The 14615-nt window shown below is 35.7% G+C and overlaps 1 protein-coding gene across 5 annotated transcripts in view; it reads right to left on the reverse strand.

Moving 5' to 3' along the window:
• Positions 1-349: 349 nt before the first annotated feature.
• TAFA2 (TAFA chemokine like family member 2) overlaps positions 350-14615 on the reverse strand; it is a 578300-nt gene continuing 564034 nt past the window's right edge. For all 5 annotated transcript variants that reach the window (XR_006353324.1, XM_043968342.1, XM_043968341.1 and 2 more), the window contains one exon: positions 350-2598. Coding sequence is in view for 4 of the 5 variants with exons in the window: in XM_043968342.1 (XP_043824277.1) it covers positions 2587-2598 (12 nt within the window). In the remaining variant the exon portion in view is untranslated. The remainder of the gene's footprint in view (positions 2599-14615) is intronic.

Consider the following 14615-nt stretch of genomic DNA (forward strand, 5'->3'; position numbering starts at 1 on the left):
TTCTGTGTAGAATCAGCAAGAGGCAGCTAGGTGACACAGTGTTAAAAGCACATTAGACATGGTCAGGAAGACCTGAGTTCCAATCTAGCCTTAGACATTTGCTAGCAGTGTTACCCTTGGCAAGTCAATTAATATCCCTCTGTTTCAGTTTCCTCAACTGTAAAATGGATATAATAATAACATCTTTCTCCCATGGTGGTTGTGAATATAAAATGAGATAATATTTCTGAAGCATTTTGCTAACCTTTGAAGGTCTATATAAAAGCTAGCTATTATTAGAGACAGAAACATTGTTAGAATAAAAGAAAAGAAAGCATATCCCCCAAGTGTGTACATCCAAGAAGGGGAGTCAATTTTATATCACAATTTTATTCACGTTTTCTGAATATTTCACAACATTAATCTACTGTGGATAATCTAATTAGAATATCTGAAAGTCCATTTATTTTCACCTATTGATATGCATGTTACACTTGTATATAATACAGAATTCCCAGTGTTGGTATCAAGAAGAGCCAAAGGAAACAATATGGAGAAGCATGGTGCAGAATTAAGACCAAATCAGAGCCAAACACATAGCCTAAAAAATAACATAGTCTTCATTTTGCATTGTTCCAAAAAAAAAAGGGATGATCCTTCAAAAGATGTTCTCCCTCCCCAACCCTCATGCCTTTCTGCCCAGTTCTATACAGCTTATTGGAAAAATCATTCAGAGCCAGTTAGCTGGTTCTAGTAACAACTCCTAATTAAAATGGAGGCAGACACACATCTCTTTCCCCTGAAATGTTGATGGTGTGCAATATTCTTCAGTACGACGCTATAAGTCTACGTCTCCAATTTAGCTTCCAATAATTGTTACATTTTACCTCTCCTGCACAATAAAACAGCAGAGGTAATGAATTGGTCTTGGAATAGTGTTGCATATAGTGAATTATCAAAGCACTCCAGGGTGCACATCCATCATGGAACCCAATTTATGTCTAATTGGCCATGTCAATGAGTTGTAAAAATAAAAAGATTTCCCTGCTTCTCTAGCATATTGATGCCTCATGCCAGCTGCTTGAATGAGCTTGCCCACACAATTATTTTCAATAGGCCTGCATCTGTACCATCTTCATGTTTGTTTACAAAATAAAAGTACTGAAGTCCCACCCTTCTCTCCATTCCCACCTTCAAGACCATGTGGTGGATTGGTACGGAACAGGAACGCAAATGTCTATTCGCCTCTGCTTCTATGTGGAGTATAGTAAATGCAGTATAAAATTATACATTCTGTAATAACTTAGAAAACAAGTTCATAGATGTTTAAGGCTTTTTAAATATTTAGAAGACTTTTTGTGGAACAGCAAATCACAAATTCAAAAGCTAGCCACTAAAATGCAGGGAAGGGGAAAAATACTGGCCTAAGAAATGGTTTGAGTATGGATAACTGTGAGCAAATATTTGTGAATTAGAGACTAGGAGAAATGAACCCTTTCCTCTATCAACAGAGAAACTTAACAGACAAATACAGAAGCATCCAGATCATCATTTTGTTCAAGTCAGAGACAGCCTTTTGAAAAATGAAAAGAAAAGAGAGAAAGGAAAATGAAAAGGAGTTTTAAATGAACATCTTCTAAGTTTAGTATTGTAAAACTGGCATGCATCCCTGGCAATTTTTGAAAATCAGGACTACTTAATATCAGTGACTGCTTATTTCTGATTGGTGTAAATTGGGGAAAGAATGGCACATTAAGGAACCAAAGCACATAACACACTTTGGGAAAGGAAAAAAAAAAGGAAATCTGAAAGGAAATGTTCTAAAGGTATAAAATATCTTATAATGAAAATGTTACTCCTGCTCTGACCACTACTTATTTAATTGACAAGGGTCTAGGGTAGTCCATTTGCCTTGGGGAAGGAAAGATGTCAGCTTGTCTACACATTTTTATATGATTGATGTATCAGATAACTATTACTTGCCAACAATCATCATTAACAATAGATAGATAGATAGATTTCCATTCCTATAACAAAAGCAACTTTAGGATGTTAAAATACGTAGGCTTTGAGAGCTCCAAGATTAGGATACAAATCAAAAAGTCCAAAGGTATGCCATGCCAGAGGACAAGTTCTACAGAAGAAATATTATTAAAGCTGTGTGCAGTCCCACCACACAATGAAACACAGGGCCCAGGAACAGAGACAAGCCAGTGTTTTGTAGAATGCGTTCAGAAACTAGAAAAGCAATCACATCTGGAGCCACGAACCCAAGAGTTTAATGTCTCCTCCATCATCTTCAAGGATAGCGATTTCTTGGACTGCAACTTTAAATTCTTCTAGCATGTGCAATGTACAAGTGTGAACAGTCTAACCTCATTGAGAGCTTCACACCACAGAAGTTCATGGTTGACTTTGTAGAAGTTTTGATCTTGAAGGGTTGCTAATTACAAGCCAAGTATCCCATTGGGAAGAATGTGAGGGTATTACCAAGGGGTGCACTCCCCACAGTATAAAAAGCTTCCTTCTGGTTGGTCTCAGGAATTCATTCCAGACAGGGGTATGTTTAATGTTCTCAGCCTTAGAATTGGCTTGAATTGTCCTTAGCTAATGGGTTACCTGCAAAGGGAAAAAGAAAACATAATCAGCATTTCATCAGCAAACAATATCCTTTAAGAAGCTGAACACAATATAAAGCTAGCATTATTGGGATGGGAGGAAGACATGGAGTATACATGGACATGGGTTTCAAAGTTCTGAAAGTTTCTCTTTCAAACTAATTCCGCAGGCTTAACAGAATATTGAGGGGGCAGCTAGGTGGCACAGTGGATAAAGCACTGACCCTGGATTCAGGAGGACCTGAGTTCAAATCCGACCTCAGACACTTGACATGTTCTAGCTGTGTGACCCTAGGCAAGTCACTTAACCCTCATTGCCCCACAGAGAAAAGAAAAGAAAAGAAAAGGATATTGAACGATCTGATGAGAACTCTCTCTTCAAGATATTGATTTGACATTGTAACTAGACTATCTAAAGAATCAAAGTGCTAAAGAAGCTTTCTCAGTCAATCAGATGGCCACAACTCTGGCCTGAATGATTGGGTTTTGCTGTCCTAACATCTTCAGAATTCACAAGACGGCAACCCTCATCCAGTATCATATTACACTAAAGATGAGTACAAGATCCGGAAATTCACAATGGATCTGAAGACATTGAATGGCAGAAATTTTTTTTTTATCTTAACACTTACTTTTTTTGTTTTGGAAGGTTCCTAGATTTTCCCCACTGTTGCCAAGAGAAGAAGGGACACTGAACTATTTAAAGGGATTTAGCAAATGGGACATTTCAAACTATGCCCCATCATTCCTTCCTTCTTGAAGTAATTTTACCTTCTATAGTGCCTTATTGTTCCAAACTCTATTTTCAGATTTTTGAATAATTCAAAAAGACAAAGAGAAGAATTTTAGAAAAAAAAAACTTTATGCACAGAAGTGAATGCTTACCCCATTTTTCACAGTATCCAGAGGTTTTCATAAACTTGACTAGAGTAGAATTATTCAAGCAAATTCCAAACACATGAACTACATAGAGGCAATTAGAAGGAATATTTCACAGACTATCTTTACCTATATGGATCTTGAAATATGCAGACTATCTTGAGAGAGGGTAGAACTTAAAAATAAAGCATATACAGATTATATATATATATATATATATATACACACACATACACATACATATACATATACATATACATATACATATACATATGTGTGTATGTCACATATATTATATATAGGGGAAATATTTCTGATATGTCTATATCGACAATTAGTACCTTCATCCTTTTTCATGATGTCAGGGAGGAATAAGACTTTATAGAAGGAACATGAAAATAAACAAGATTCTATGAAGAAAATTCTGGCTTTAGAGTTAGAAGACTTAGGGCTCAATCTTGGTTTCCTTAGTTAATAGCTGTGTGACCTTGGGTAAGTTCCTGTCTCTATGTCTCAGTTTTCTCATATATAAAAGAAAGAGATTATAATACCTGATCCTTAATCTCGCTGTTAGCTTTAACATTTTCTGATTCTATACCAGATGAAATCCAATAATTATAACTAAATAGTATATCTGGTTCTCTCTCTCTCTCTCTCTCTCTCTCTCTCTCTCTCTCTCTCTCTCTCTCTCTATCTCTCTCTTGCTTTCTCAGAGCTGAGTCATTTTCCTTTAAGATTAAAACTTTGTTATTAGCAGAAAATTTTACTAATTTGCAAAACAGAAATATTGATAAAAAGCAATTAAAGGCATAGTACAAAACTTCAATAAACCCATGGTATTCTAGAGCAATGCTTAAAAAGAAACAAAATTATGATGTATATTTTTAAGGATGAAGTTCATTCTAAGGCAAAGTATTTGTCATTGGAAAGAAAATTGCTATTAGCATACTTAAAATGTCTTTCTCCTACTTCTGCAGTGACAGTGAATTCACAGAAACACTTCCATACAAGAGTTGAAAAGGTACATTGGAGGGAAAGGTCATATATAATAGTGACATTCAAAAACATTTGCAGAATGAGTATGGTGGCTTATTTGTTTATATAAGTTGTATGGAGATAAAAAGGTGAAAGTTAAAGGACAGAGAGGGGAATGTAGATCACCTATAGCAACATTTCCAGTTGTATATTTCTTCTTCAGCTTTCCATGTTGGTTCAACAAGATGCGTCACATGCCTCACTCTGTCCCTCTGTTTGTGTAGTCATTCTACACAATTGTGATGGAATTACTCCTGGGTGGACCACAATGGAACTTTAGAGACTGAATCTGAAGATTCATATATCTCAACAGGAAAGGTTTCAGAGACTGCTAATGGTTGTGACCACTGATATCAATCTGCAGTTGTTACTTTCTGATTGAACCTCTTCACGGTAAATATTCAATGTAATTGCTTTGATTTTCAGAACCACCTTTCCAGAATATTCTGCTTTAATGTAGGGGGAAATTAGAAAATTCTAGAAGGGTGCCACACATCTCCAAATTAGGCTTTTATGTGATGTTGGAACTGAAAGAAAGGGGAAAAGGAATAATTTAGCCATAGGTATCTATCCTACCTATGGAAAAACAAACAAAAAGATAATGAGATGAATGTAGACCCTCCCTAACAAAAGATAGAATCTTGCAAAGTACTTCTAGTTCTTCTTTGGATGACAAGTATGTACACTGTATATTTTGTTCAGACCTCCATCTTTGACAGAGATTGGCATCATGTTGCTTATGAAAAGCCAAATCATGGCTCCCTCAGTTACTGATTTATTTGGGTTTTTCCTTAATATAATGCTTAAAAAATTTGACTTTCCAAATTAAAGCATAGAAATATAGGTTAGGTAATCTATGAGATAAGATTCACTGCATTTTATCTTATAATTGTTATCATATTTACACCATACAGGAACATGTTGTTGTTATTGTGTCTTGGGATCAGAAGACAGTGGTAATTGACATACACTCTACTCCTATTCCAAGTGGAAATGATTTATCTGCTTAATCAAAGACTCTCTAGCATGCTAGATGTGATAAGGGTCAGAAAGAGATAGATCATTCTTAGTATAAGTGAAAGTGGATATGTTTTTCATATAAATTTTAAAATAATCTAACTTCACATGAGGGAGGGCAGTCTATTTTTAAAAGCATGATTTACTAAATGGAGCAAGAATCAAAATTAATAAGGGCCATGCTAATGAATATATATTTACAGGGAGGACACATAGTTATGGAACAGTGATAAACACCAATCAATGAGTCTCCATTTTCAATCTAGCATAAGTAAATCAAGCATCTATCAATAAAAATCCTAGACAGAACCTCCAAATTCAGAGCCTTGGTAATTCTAAAAACAACTCCTCTAAAATAGCAAAGGTTATTCTCAATAATGGAGAAACAAGGGCAGCTAGGTGATGCAGTGGATAGAGCACCGGCCCTAGAGTCAAGAGGACCTGAGTTCAAATCCGGCCTCAGACACTTGACACTTGCTAGCTATGTGACCCTGGGCAAGTCTCTTAACCCCAATTTCCTCACCAAAAAATGTTTAAAAAATGAAATTAATTTTAAAAAGAATTTTCAAAAATTTCGAAAAATGGAGAAACAAGGTAGTATATTGTATAGAGGAAAAACTTTGAGGTCAAGAAGACCTGGGTTAAAGTTCCCTCTCTGTTACATGCTAGCTTTTTAACCATGGACACAAAGTTTAACCCAACTCTGCACCGGTATAACAATGCATCAACAAAATCAACTAATCCAGACCAAAAAAATCCACAAATTAAACATTTTGATATGCATACTCAATGTAGTACTTCAGATTTTAAAAACAATGTATTAGATATGAGCATCAGTATAACACAGTGGATAAAAAACTGATCTTGGTATAAGAAAAATCTGGGTTCAAGTCTGGCATTTATTAGCCATGTAACCATGGACAAGTCATTGGAACTCCCAATGCCTCAGACAACTCTAAGGATTTAAGTTACAGGGCAGCTGCTGATCTGCATTGGTGGAAGGAATTTACCATACCAGGAATTTCTCCACAGGAGTAATGAAAATACCAACGCCCCCCCCAAAAAAAAAATTAAATGTAGGTATATAATTAAATATACTTAACTCTTCTATTTTATTATGAAACCTCTCATGAAGTGGGAGTGAGCTATAAATGTATGGAAAGTAAAAACAAATTACATCAGTAATTTTTAAAAGAAATTAATAAATTTGGGTGTATGATTAATCTTACTTAACACTTTTACTTTGTTACAAGAGATGTCGCATGATGTGATGGTAATCTATAAAGGAACATAAAAAATCATTTTAAAAAAGAAAGAAAAATAATTAATCAAATGTAGGGGTTTCCCCCTAGTACTTTTGTTTATGCCCCATTTACTCATTCAACAAGAAGTAAAAACTTTGTCCCACCTATTTATCCAAACAAGGAAAATAAGCTTGAAGTCAGGGAAAACAAAATTTTAAATAGCTCCCTCGCTGTCAATAAAAATTTGAGACCTCCTTCCAAGATGAGTTACTTGAGGAGTATTGAGACTATGAGGGGGCAGCTAGGTGGCACAGTGCATAAAGCACTATACCTGGATTCAGGAGGACCTGAGTTCAAATCTGACCTCAGACACTTGACACGTACTACCTGTGTGACCCTGGATAAGTCACTTAACCCTCATTGCCCTGAAAAAAAGAAAGAAAAAAAAAAGAAACTGTGAAACACTATTTAAAAATAAGATTTTAACATAAGAAAGGAGTGTTACCACATTCTCATGACTCAAAACCATGGACCTGATTTCCTAATCTATTACCCCTCAAAACATAACTTTGGGCAGAGGCCAAATATTAGAAGTTTTACCTTCCATGAAGGATTTTTCCTGGAAGTTTTCAGTAACCAAAAGCAGAAGGTTGTAATAAAATAGGTTTCACAAAAAGAGAGAATAGCACTTGCTACCATGAATGCAGACTGTCTACTGGTTCTGAGGGCAAGAGATAAAATACTGCACTGCACAAGGGAGAGAAATGGTACTCAGATTGTTATTGTTATGCCTTGAGCTTCATACACTATAATCACCAGCTCAGTAAATTTCCCTTCCCTAAGGCAATATTTTACACAGCTGTTCTTTTTTGTGTAAATCTTCCTTGTGTGTGCTGCACATCAACTCTTCTGGTTTTTGAAAATGGTCTGCTGCAGAGAACATGCAAAGGGAAAAATAATAACGTTTGTTGCTCCAGACAAAAGCACAAAATGATACAGGGAATGACCTGCCAGGAAAAAAGGAACTAATCTGCTTGCTTTTTAAGAGCTGAATTAATGTTTTAACGTTTCCAAAGGCATTCAATAAATTATTTATTCTAGTGTATTTTTCAGAGTCCTGAAAAAATTAATATATTTCAAAAAAATTTTTGATGGAAGCACAAGTTCCATGGATCTTTTAACCAGCTGAAATTGAGAAAACAAAGATAGGTAAATGGCAGAAATCCCACAATGCAATTTTCATTTGGTCATTTGTTTTTAAAGGGGTCACCTGGCATAATCTTTTTTTAATATTCTCTCAATTTGTAGATAAATTGTAAAGGCAAGTAAATTCCATTAATAATTATCCACCCTTCCCCTCTCCACATAGCAATGTAGCCTCCATAAAATGGGTGAAAACTTTAAAATGAATCTTTACCAATACTTTATACTTTCACTCTCAAACAATTCGCTCCTGCTGAGAAGGGAAAACTAATTGAATTGTTAGTGCATTGTTCTTTCTATTTCTCTGCAAACATTGAGGCTTTCTAAATCAGTTGGAAGAGTAGATAACTTCACGTTTTTTCTCTGAAAGTATGTTGTCTTGGTAATAATAAAAAAATCTTTATATTAGCATAATTTTGAATGGTGGTAGTGTTCCTTTGTTTTGTTTTGTTTTGTTCTGTTTCTCCCCCAGGTGGAAGAGGTGGGAGCTAAACCAATAATTTTGTTTTTGTAGGAATTTCTGGTGACTTCCCTCTACCAATGAAGATAGATCAGAGACTGTAAAATTATAAGAGAATTTCTTGAGGTACCTAAAGGTTGTTCGCCCAAGATTACACAGCCACCATGTATCAGAGACTGAACTTGAACCCAGACTTCTTTCAGGATAAAGTTAATTGTCTTCTACTACACTATAGTGAATCTTCCCTCTGGCACCAATAGTGTTATTGATAATATTTATATTGTAATACCATGTTCTTATTAGTCCAAATTTCTCATTTTTATGACAATTATAGCATTTTATGACTATATATTTATCAACAAATATCTGACCATTCTTGCTTAGTACACAACTATGTACTCCAAAGTCCTCTCTCCTCTCTTTCCTCTCCCATTAGACTATGAAGTCCTTAGGAGCTGGGGCTCTTTTACCTTTTTATATCCAGCACTTACCACTGTGCCTGGCACACAATAGGTGCTTAATAAATACTTGTTGACTGTCTTTTTTATTCTAAGTCTTGGTGATGATTTTCATACAGCTCTGCTTCACTCAAATCCAATTCACTTGAAAGTCAAGACATCACCCTCCTGATATCATTGGTCCTCTTCCAGAATGAAGGACGAACAACAAGTCTAGGAACAGACTTTGTATCTCAGAGATAGGGATTGGGAATAGACCTGTGAATTTAATTGATAAATGGAATTCCTGAATGAGGAAAGTCCCTCTACCAATGTAGTTCAGCACCTTCTCTGCAACTATATAATCTTAGAGAAAAATTATTTACCTAGGATTCATGAACTTTTGGGATTTTAAAAAATATTTTGGTAACTGTATTTCAAAGTAATGAGTTTCCTTTGTAATCCTATGCATTTTATTTTGTGTATTTAAAAACATTATTCTGAGAAAAGATCCACATTCTTCCCCAGACTACTGAGGGAGTCCATAACACAAGGAAAGTCAAGATTACCTATATTAGAAAGTGATTTAGGATGCTTAATTTTTTTTCTTTTTTGCAGAGCAATGAGGGTTAAGTGACTTGCCCAGGGTCACACAGCTAGTAAGTGTCAAGTGTCTGAGGCCGGTTTTAAATTCAGGTCCTCCTGAATCCAGGGCCAGTGATTTATCCACTGTGCCACCTAGCTGCCCCCAGAATACTTAAATGTTAAATGTTGGCTTTAAAATCAGCTCTTTATGCACTAAGGCATGCTACCTCTCACTTAGAATTATAGTAAAGTACTGTGCACTCACTACTTTGGCTAAAAAGTATAATCATGTCTATACCAAAATCATCTCAACTTTTTGCATGGATGTTTGCTTTGTATTTTTTCCCCACTGATATGAAATGTACCCATGTCTAGCCATATCAGCAGGGGGGAGGTGATAGGATAAGAATGTGGGGAACTAATTCCTCCAGTCAATTTGGCTAGCTCCATTAATCAAGGTAACAAGAAAAATGCAATATCTACTTCATTTGTGCAGATCTCCATCCTACTACATTGATTAGATGCACAAAAGATATATTCTTTCCCCAATTTGTTCATAAAAACCCTGTTATGAGGAGCAATTCCCACATTCCTGTGGATGTGAATTTGATCTGTGCATATACATTAGAGAGGAGAAAGGGAACCATAGATATTAAAATTGATTTCATAAGGAGCCAGTTATATTTTCATTAAAATAACTATGAAATTTACATAAACCTTTAAACTTGAATCATATATTCAATCTTCATTAGGATAGCAATGTGGCAAGGTATTTGTTCCAATATTGGTGTGGGACCCCTGTAATTTTTATCAATAGGTTTTTTCTTTCTCAATTGCTGAACTCCTCAGAGACAACTAACATCCCAAGTTGGGGTAAATAAGTTCAAACAAATCTTTCAACGCACAGTTCATCTGAAATATAACTTTTACTTGATAAGGGGGTAGGGAAAGAATCTGACATTTTAATTCTTTTTAATGTTGGTTTGAATGAACTTGTTCATTTTAGTCTGATTGCTCTTTTAATGCTAATGTATTTTCTCACTTGGCTGTTAAAAGTACAATGGATTAAAATCTTATTTCATTTTCTGTGTACCAAAGGTACAGTTAAAGCATAATCACTCTGGAGAAGATGACTTTATCACTGAAGCTGAAGGGAGGATGCTGTGAGGTTGGGACCAACTGTATATGAACTCATTTATTTTATTTTAAGGTAACTTATAGAATGAAATATTAACAACATGATACGACTATGGGTAAACATATAAAAACCTGACCTAGTCATCTTTGTGCACATGTAATCACTGCTGTATTAAAAGAGGAATTGTGCTTGGGAATGAAATGATAAATTACCAACTTTATGAATAGACATTTCTATTTCTATCACAAAACAAACATATTTTGATCTTCAAGATATCAAAAGAATTTCCAGACAATCCAGGAAAGTATTGGTTTTCATCCCACAATTTTGTTTCCCTGCCCAAAACAACTAATGATACAAGGTTGGAATAACCATTTATTTGAACAACTGAAACACTGAAGGGCACTTGTTTTAATTATTTGGCTAGGATTTCCACTAAATAGCATTCTAATCATTCTCATATCTTTTCTATTAACATCCAATGGCACAAGTGGCTTTTGGCAGTTGGAAGAATACTTACTAACAATTGTGAATGTGTATGGTAGGGTTAGAGAATTGTATACTTTTGAGCTGGGAGGGAACTTAAAGGTCATCCAATACAGGCTTCTCATTTTACAGAAGGTGAAACTGAGACCCAGGGAGATGAAATGACTTGTCCAAGGTCACAATATAGTAAACAGAACAACTAGAATTTGAACCCCAATTTTCTGAGTCCAAATACCAACCCTCTTGCCCCTGTACAACATCTCTCTCTCTCTCTCTCTCTCTCTCTCTCTCTCTCTCTCTCTCTATATATATATATATATATATATATATATATATATATATATATATACACATATATATGCATATAATGTGTATATACACACATATATATGTGTATAATGAATACATGCATTGAGTGTGTACAAATAAGCACACAATCTGAAGGGATATCAAAATCAATCAACAGAAATCTGCCAGATACATCAAGGGGGAAGATCTCCTTGATACAGTAAACTTTCCTTCTACAATTATTGCTTTTCTCTCTATTCTAAATTATATGTTATATATACACATATATAAATAAATGAGATCTAGATATATATTTGTGTGTGCATATATGCACATGTGTGCACTATGTGTATCTGTATATCTGTACATATGTGTGTGTGTATGTGTGTATATATATGTGCATATTCTGGAGAACTCTTCATGTAGACAAGTCATGTGAACAGCCCAAATGGCCACTTCTCAGATATTTTGTAGAAGCTGGTCAGAGATTGGTCAGGAGGTTGGATTAGGTGATTTACATGGTTTCTCCCACCTCTTAATGTGATCTACTTAGAAGAAGGCTAAGCTTGGAAGCAGCAAAGACCTGTATTCAAATCTAGCCTCTGATACTTACCACTTACTTACACTGACTGCTTACTTAAGTGACTGTGGCCAGTCATTTCAGTTCTCCCAGCCTTAGTTTCATTATCTGTCAGGTGGAGATAATATTATCTGTAACATCTACCTCACAATGCTGTTGTAAGGATCAAATGAGATTGATTCGAGAGTGGTTAGCGGCATAAAAATGTCAGGTATTATCATGTTTCTATATACAATTCAATATTTAGAATGCAGACACAGCATTAATGAGATAACCTTGGAAAATCAAGGGGACTGAGTCCAGGGATAAGCATTTTCTAGTGGGTTTTTAGACTATAAGCTGTGTGACCCTCGAGCAAGTTACTTAACTTCCATTTTCCTCAGTTTCCCCAACTATAAAATGGGGAATTTACCCCACAGGATTACTAAGAGATAATGTAGATAATATGTGTAAAGTACTTAGTACAATGCATGGCACATAGCAGGCATTGTGTAAATGTTTATCCCCTTACCTTCCCTATCTGAATTATCCTGAGCTCTGAATAAAATATAGGGTATTTGGTAACCATTTTCCTGAAGACTTGATTCTAGTTCTGTTGTCTTCTGTTTACTACTCACGTGTCCTTGGCTGAGTTACCTAACCTTTCTAGATCTCATTTTCAAGTAAGTGGGTTGGATTAAAACCCTAACATCCTTTTCAGCTTTAACATCACATGATCTTTCAGAAGTCTCTCAATCCTCAGCTTTTATTCTGGTTGGGCCAGAACCTAAACTCATTGATTTAATAGCTATCATGTAGTACTCAGAAAAAAAAAGCTTAATAATTATATGAGAACACCAATCTAGTGTGAGCTTTTACCACAGGCACACAAAAAAATCCATCAATAATTTCTAGCAGCTTCCTGCACTCAACAAATGAAGATCTAGGCTGGTAATGAATCTCTTAAACAGATGGACTTGTGTTGTTTCTTGGAACTTTGGAAGCACTAGTACTGCATGCCCACTACCAACTCTTCTGCATGACTCATGAAAGCAGATGACAGTTTACATCACCACTTGGGCACATTCATGCCCTCTAGAGCAGAGAAACTGATTCTCTTTGGATGACTTTCAATATGAGCAAAACAACTTTTCCCAGGCTCTTTCTCTGTGGCTCATAAATTCCTCCGGGACTCAGAGGAAGAAAGTTGAGGCTTTTCTTCTGTTACCCTGACCCCCACTACATGTTCCTTCTGGGTTGTTTTTTTCATGATCAACAAAGAAAGCTGACTGGACCAGAGTGTGAGAAGATTAAAGAAAGCCTTTGCAGAAGCATCAGAATAACCAAACCAAAAGCCCTTTAGGGAATCTAGGTCAATTTTTCAGATATTGACTTTGCATACCAGTACACTTTTCACATTTTAAATGAGAGCCTCTGAGTGAATTCAATTGGGATGTACTTTACATGAGAAATTAGATGCCAGATTTACTTTTTATAAATATATACAATTCTAATTTCTAAGGGAGAAACAGGAGATGATGACCTCTTTCAGGTTTCTGTCCCCATCACATCTCTATCCCCGGACAGATCCCCACCTCACTCCCATTCCCCACCCCACTCCTATTGACAAGTAGATTCTATATTTAGTCTAGAATGCTACACCCCTAAAAACCCACCTCTTACTTTGCTAGAGAATTGGGGATAGCATTATGATTAATAAGAAATAAAGTTCAAAGGGAGGGAGGAGACTAAATCCAAGAAAAAAATGTCTTTAGGTTATTACGAGTAGCTACTTTACTGATTGATATGTTTTTTATTTACTTAACTATGTCCAGTAAAATGTTCTGGCAGGCAGAAAGTGTATTCTTTTTAGCTTTGTACCTCTAGCACCTAGGACAGTGCTAATGCATGTTTATTGATTTATATTAAATTGAAGTGAACTTGTTTAGATCAGAGGTGTCAAACGTGCAGCAGGGGACCCACAACACTCCTATGTGTTGTTGACCCAGATAAAAATGTAATAGGGAAATATTTAACAAAGTAAATAAAAATACGATAAAATAGGTAATATCACATTTTAAAACTAACTCACTAAAGGGATCTTACATAGAGATTATGCTTCCTCCCCCCCCTTTTTTTCTATTTGCAATTGACAGTACTGATTTGGATGACTGAAGATAGCATGATCTATTGCACTAATAAAAATAACTCTTTGCAACCATCTTCCAACCTAGTTTAAATTAGAATCCAGGACCACTCAGCCAGCTCTGTGTAGGATTATAAATTTAGATCAGGCACTATGGTACAGTGAAAAGAGTAGCAGATTTGAAATAAGTTCAAAGCCCAGTTTTGCCACTCCCTGGTCACGTCCCATTAAGGAAGTCATTTAACCTCTCTGTGCCTCAGTTTCTTCATCTGTAAAATGAAAGGGTTGGACTAAATAAATCCTATGGTCCCCTTTTAGCTCTAAATTTATGGTCCTATTGATTTCTTTTTTTTTCTTTTTTTTTTTTTGTTGGTGAGGCAATTGGGGTTAAGTGACTTGCCCAAGGTCACACAGCTAGTAAGTGTTAAGTGTCTTAGGCCGGATTTGAACTCAGGTACTCCTGACTCCAGGGTCGGTGCTCTATCCACTGCGCCACCTAGCTGCCCCCTGTCCTATTGATTTCTAATTGCCTAGATGTTGA

The sequence above is a fragment of the Dromiciops gliroides genome, chromosome 5, assembly GCF_019393635.1.
Source record: "Dromiciops gliroides isolate mDroGli1 chromosome 5, mDroGli1.pri, whole genome shotgun sequence".
NCBI classification, from domain to species: Eukaryota; Metazoa; Chordata; class Mammalia; order Microbiotheria; family Microbiotheriidae; genus Dromiciops; species Dromiciops gliroides.